The 6,168-nt window shown below is 35.8% G+C and overlaps 1 protein-coding gene across 1 annotated transcript in view; it reads right to left on the bottom strand.

Annotated features, from left to right (window-relative positions):
- LOC5575899 (small subunit processome component 20 homolog) overlaps positions 1-5,460 on the bottom strand; it is a 110,939-nt gene extending 105,479 nt beyond the window's left edge. Inside the window, exons 1-2 of the mRNA XM_021844435.1 lie at positions 5,273-5,460; positions 4,902-5,185 (exon numbers count right to left, since the gene is read on the bottom strand). Coding sequence (XP_021700127.1) covers positions 4,902-5,185; positions 5,273-5,317 — 329 coding nt within the window. The 5' untranslated portion in view covers positions 5,318-5,460. The remainder of the gene's footprint in view (positions 1-4,901; positions 5,186-5,272) is intronic.
- Positions 5,461-6,168: the final 708 nt, after the last annotated feature.

Genomic DNA, 6,168 nt, shown 5'->3' on the forward strand with positions numbered 1-6,168 from the left:
GTTCCTAAAACATGATCAAATATTGCCAAGATGAGCTGTTTACAAATTTATACATTTATAAGTGTTTCGTCCAGGGTTGACCAGGCCCTACGTTGTGTCTTACTTTTGGTCCCGTAGGGGCAGACGAAATAACGAACGACTTCTACTTTCACGATGATTGATTTATTGCCCACCACCGAGAGGCAGTGCTCCTGCTCGGTGGGGGATACTACTCGTTACAGATCAACTTACAACTAACTTACATACAGAACGGGGTGCCTCTTATATATCCTAGAGGTAGTACGGATGAGTGTAATGGGTTACAAAGTTACAAAGGATTGATGCGCCGACAGCTAGCATCACGCAGCCCAAAGCAACAGCATGAAAGCAAACGGGCTGCTTGCTGCTAGCTGGGGCGAAATGAGACAAATTAAATACACACTGCTGCACTGCTGCTGAAGCTGAGTGCGCCTATCATTCAGAGAGCGTTGCGGTGAGCCCGAACAATAAGTTTATAAAGCTTATTTTCAAATTTATAAGTTTATAAACAAAACTACTTAAGACCGAAACAGCATAGAAACAAAGATTTCTTCAAAGAAGAAAGACAAGAAATCCAATCCAAATCTTCCCGGTTGAAAAAATAGATAGTATTAAGATGAAAATGTAAGTTATATACTGAATAATTGAATAAATAAAATTTAAAAAAATAATAATAATCTTATTTGTTCCATAGAAAAGAAAGAATCCCTTTTCAGTGTAATGAAAAATTGAGGCAGAAACAGTTTTTTCAGTTTTTCTTAGCGGTGTAATTTTTCATGAGCAATATCATCCATTCCGACTTATACTTCATTAAAACCAATCCCATATCTTTTTTTCAGATGTTTTAGAAAATTTGCAATTGCTTTGATAAAAAATCTTTGTTTTTCCGATGCTTCGATTGAAATATGGGTTTTTAAAGAAGAGGCTTATATGGTCATTTTCCACAAAATTGGCCATAACTCAAAAACGAAAAATAAGTACATTTTAAAAATTTCAGCGTTTAAAGCTTATGAAATTATCTTCTCAAAAATATATTTTTGAAATTTTTCCACGTGTTGGAGCATAGTTTTTCCGGCTTTTCTTTACGAATTTTCTCAACGGTGAAAAATTTGGTGGAAAACTTTTTCCAGTTAATTTTTTTTTTATTCCTGAGAAAATTTGCTTTCATTTTCATAAAAAAAAAACTTTGTTTCTACGATGCTTCGTTCTTGAGTTATGATTTTTCAAAGTAAGTAGTGTCAGAGGAAAACAAAAAAAATCCATCTGAGTTTTCCGGGAAAATAAGCGACCCTGAATTTTTCTCAATTTTTTTTATTCATATATTGATGAGCCCTGCCTGTGGAAAAAGTTTCATGAAAATCTGAGACCCTTCGGCCTACTTTGTACGGAAATAAAAAAATCCCCTACTCGGAAAATTTTCTCAGGTTAGGATAGATAGATAGATTTCTGTATTTGAGAAATTAGCAGCCCGAGGCTAGCTCATCTGTTAAATTTCTTCAGGAGTTGATTTAGTGATTATTCCCAGTGGAATTCCTTCGAGTATTCTCCCGTGGAATCCATCAAATAATTTTGTTTTGGATATCTTTAAGATTTCTTTAAGATTCATCAAGAAAGTCTTTAAAGATTTGTCCAACTATTCTTCCAGGATGTTTCCAGGCATAACTCCATGGAAACGTGAATTAAAGTTTTCAGAAATTTAAGAATATTTTCAAAAAATATCATCATCCTATTTCTGAAGCAAATTTTAAAGTAACCTCTGATGAAACTTGTGTTTCTTGCTGAATTGTTTGGACGATAAAAAAACGATTCAATCAAAACTCTGGATAATAAACTGCAGCATTTTCTTAAGGCACTACTTGAAAAAATCGATCAGAATCCCTTCAAAAATATGAAGGAATATTTTCCAGAAAATGCTGAAGTGTTACTTCGTATGGAAACTTATAAATAAACTTTTGTTGATTCCATGTGATTTTTTTAGCAATGCTTGGAAGAACTGTTGTAATTCTTCAATGAAATTCTGGAGAATTTCATAGAAAAAAGAGGAGGAGAACTTATCACTGAACCAACTAATCCGATTGCATTTATCTGAAAAATCATATATCCATACCGGAATCGTAATTTAATAGATTTCATAGTTAGCCAATAACACCTATATGAGCATCCAATAAAGGTTGAATATTATTCATATGAAAGCAATTTGAGCTTCACATAAAACATATTGGATATCAATTGTCTGGCCGATTATCACAAAATCAGATAAATGGTGTATGATTGTATAATGTGAAAAAAATCCTATTATCTGTTTATCTGCAGTCGACCATGTCAGTCATTGCACAGTTTGCTAGTGAATCTTTTTTATCTGAGCTGTTGCAAGATTTCAAAGGTACGTTGTAAAAACAGTTGATAGCTAATATTTATACAGTAAAATATTTTTCCTTCTATTACAGAATACGGCATTTCTCTTTGACCCTGCCTCTTAATTCTTTTTCTAAAATGCATTCCAACGATGTAGGTATCGGAAAACGAAGCACCAATTATTTTTAGTTTCATAGACGTCGTTTCATTTTTTCAGAAATTGTATGCTCATGATTGAGGAAGCAGCGTGCCACAATTTTTTCAGCAGAAGCATTCTAGGTGATACATCCGATTGGCTATATGGACATTGTCACTGGGCCACAAACGGAAGCTGTCAGACGATAGCTTCGACTAGAGGGAAGAAGAAGAAGATACATCCGAGCTCTATGATGTACACCTTGTGCTCCCTTTTCTTCGCTGTTGACTACATCTGGTAAACCAAATGAAATTACTTTAAGAGACTACTCTGATATGACTGCTATGTACCTAATGAAATACTGAATAAATGCGTTCAATGGTAAAACTACAGTGAAACCCGGAGAAATCTCTAATTAAACATCTAATCGTTTTCATTAGAGAAACCAGTAAAATCTTTAATTGTTTCATTTAAAGGTTATATGATTCAGTCTATTACTTTAGCTGCAATTGGTTGCACTAGATATCTACTTTTTATATAAAAGTTATGTGAAGTTCGCAATGAACTCTATCTATAGGATTTCAAAATGAAAGTTGTATGAAAAGCATTATGGAAAAAAGCTATATGTTTTTTGTAATGATTCGGATATGATTAATATTTGGAGTGTAGTGGTCAAACACAGGGTGGAATTTGAGGAATTCTTTGAAAAGTTCCTAATAGATTTTCTCGAATCACTCCTCGAGGATTTATTGGAGAAATTCTTTGGAGTTACCGTGGATGAAAAGACGTATAAACTCTTGTCGGGTTTCTTGAAAAACAAAATCTCAGATTTTTTTAAACTCTGGAATTAACCTCTTGGAAAAGAAAAAAACCTTTAACACTTCACTTTTGCAAAAATAATAAAATACTAAAAATAAGCCGAGCACTCGACATTGAAGAAGTCTGTAAGTTGCAGACGAAATAGGCCTATCTGTCAAGATAAGCTACATATTAGAGCTCAAAGGTATTTGCTCACCTTGATTTTTTGTATTTTGTTTTTTCTTTTGCAAAAGTGAAGCGAAGTTCAACTGGTAGTTTTTTTTTTCTTAACCATGGAAGATGTCCTAGAGTAACAACTGGTAAATTCGGTTGCAGGATTAGTGGAAACATATCTGGAAGTCTTAAGGTGAAGATGAATCGAAGCCAAACTTCAAATTTTCAAGAGCACAAATCTGGAGAACCGAACACCCGTTTGAGCTGAAAACTTAATCGATTTGCTAGTGACCAATCGATTAAGTTTTTGACATAAACTGATGTTTGGTTCTCCAGATTTGTGCTCTCGAAAAATTTGAAGTTTGGCTTCGATTTATCTTCACCTTAAGATAGTGTTTGTAAAAAAATCAAAGTAATCATTGGGCAGATTATTTGAGATAAAAACTTTGAAATGCTCGAGAATTTCCTGGAGCATATTCTGGAGAATTTTCTCAAGATATTCTTTGAAAAATCGCTGGAAAAATATATGGGGTAATTGGTAGAGGAATCACTAGAAGAATTTCGGGAAAGATCCCTGTAGGAGTTCCTGAAAATATTCCAGATGAAATCTCTGGAGAAACCACTAGAATAATTAATTCCTGAAGCTTGGAGAAACCTGAGATGATTTTTTTGAAGAATTAATTTAAAAGGCACGTAACAGTCACTGACAGTTTTTCTGAAGCCTGCATAATTTTGCATCAGAATTAAATCGAAAAATGAGACCATTTTGATTGAAAAATAAAGATTTATGAGACCTTTCATAAATAAGAGACTTTTTAGAGACTGACATTAAAATAGAGACCAAGCCTCTATAACGAGACCCGCTATCAGCCGTGAAATTGATAAAACGTTTCGACATTTTAAATTGAATGTTGTTTGAATTCCGGACTAGTTTCCTAAAATCAGTTTCCCAGTATTTCAAATTTTGAATAATTTTGAAAATCGTGCATGAAGATATGTGAATCCATTACTGATCAAAAATCAAATATTGTTCATAAAATTTAATAATGTCTTGGGAAGTCGATACATATTCAAATTACTGCCTCAAAGAAATTTCCCTGATTATTATTGAAATTCCCTGAGAATTCCAGGTTTTTCCAGGTAGTAGACACCCTGGTGAATAAAAATGCAGGATTGCATCGAATCACGTTGGTGTCTTCAGAGCACTTATTTTCTGATTTACAAAGAAAAAGTCCCCCGAAGACACCTACCCGATTTGATGTCATTGCGCACTTTTATTGGCGTTTCCGCACTTGTAAAAAACTTCTGCGATAGTCCAGTGGTGAAAGAAATGCGCAATATATGTGTTGGTATAACATTGCTTCTTGGCATTACGTCCCAACTGGTACCGAGCATGTTTCTCAGCTGTGTCAATACTCACTCCAGCAGGGCTTGCAGCGACAGTTCCGTGGCATTGTCCAAACTGCCCAGCAGATGTTCCAACACAAAGTCCTTTTTGTGCAGCAGCTGGGGAAGTGTCACGATTCCCCGCAACCGAGCCTGGAACCGTTGGTACTCCTCGGACAGATTGAGGGCACTCCACTTCTGGATGGTTTGCTGGAAGAAGCACTGCTGTTCGTCCAGTTCTTCATTTTCGTGCTCCACGTAGTAAAGGGCCGACCGGCGGACATCGACTTCGGCTACGCGCTCGTGGAAACTTTTAAACTGCCGGGGAAAAGGACCGTGCATTAACCTCAAAATCATTCGCGAGAACAGGACGAATTAAAAATGTGATGTGGCATCCATTCTCACCTGAAATGCATTTTTAGTTTTGTGCTTGACTGGACGATTCTTCATTATTCACAACGATATTTTCAATTCACTTTTAAGTCCAAAAATACAATCACTAACCGAAGACAACACAAATAATGCGTGCACTCTCGCGAAGAAACGAACTGTGATTGAAAAAAAAACTGTTTGTTTGTTTACTTTTCGAAACGCACGTGATGGGAAATGTCATTGCATCCCCAGTGAAAAAAGCAACGCACACGAGGGGCTCGTCAACGCGTTGGAACTGTACTGCTCCGCAGAGTATGAATGGAGAGTTGCGCAAAGACTGAAACCAAGTCTACCTATAGGCCTTTTCATATGACAGATCCGTCTATGCATTTGTTTACATCGGTGGAGGACCGGTGCTAACACGGGCCTGTCATTTTCGAAGAAGAACTGTCAAAGTGGTTCCCGATCAGCTGATTTGAGACGTCATGTGAATAGGCCTATTGAACCGTCAAATCGTCAACCTATCGAGCAAAGGGCTTGTTCATAAATTTCATAACGCTTAAATAGGGTCCTAAAGCCCTGTTCAAATCTTAGTGCCAAACGCTTAAGTTTAGACCAAAAACACATATTTACTCAATTTTTTAATGTTTTTCGTTTGATTAAGCCCAAAAAAACATTTTTTTAGATTTTGTCACACTCCTTGGCTTAAACTCAAATTTTGGGTGTATTTTGCTTTCCGTGTCCCTTCCGAAATGTCAGATAGGAACAACCCCAGTGTTAAAACTAAAAGCCCTGTGGTGTGTTTGTCGATTAAGCGAACGTCAAACATAATCAAAAGTGTCAAGGTTCATCTATGGACTCAATTTTTAAAGTAAAGTTTAAATATGATGTAGCCGTTATTTGAACGGGAAAAATTGCTTAAATAGTTG

Source organism: Aedes aegypti, chromosome 2 (genome assembly GCF_002204515.2).
Source record: "Aedes aegypti strain LVP_AGWG chromosome 2, AaegL5.0 Primary Assembly, whole genome shotgun sequence".
NCBI classification, from domain to species: Eukaryota; Metazoa; Arthropoda; class Insecta; order Diptera; family Culicidae; genus Aedes; species Aedes aegypti.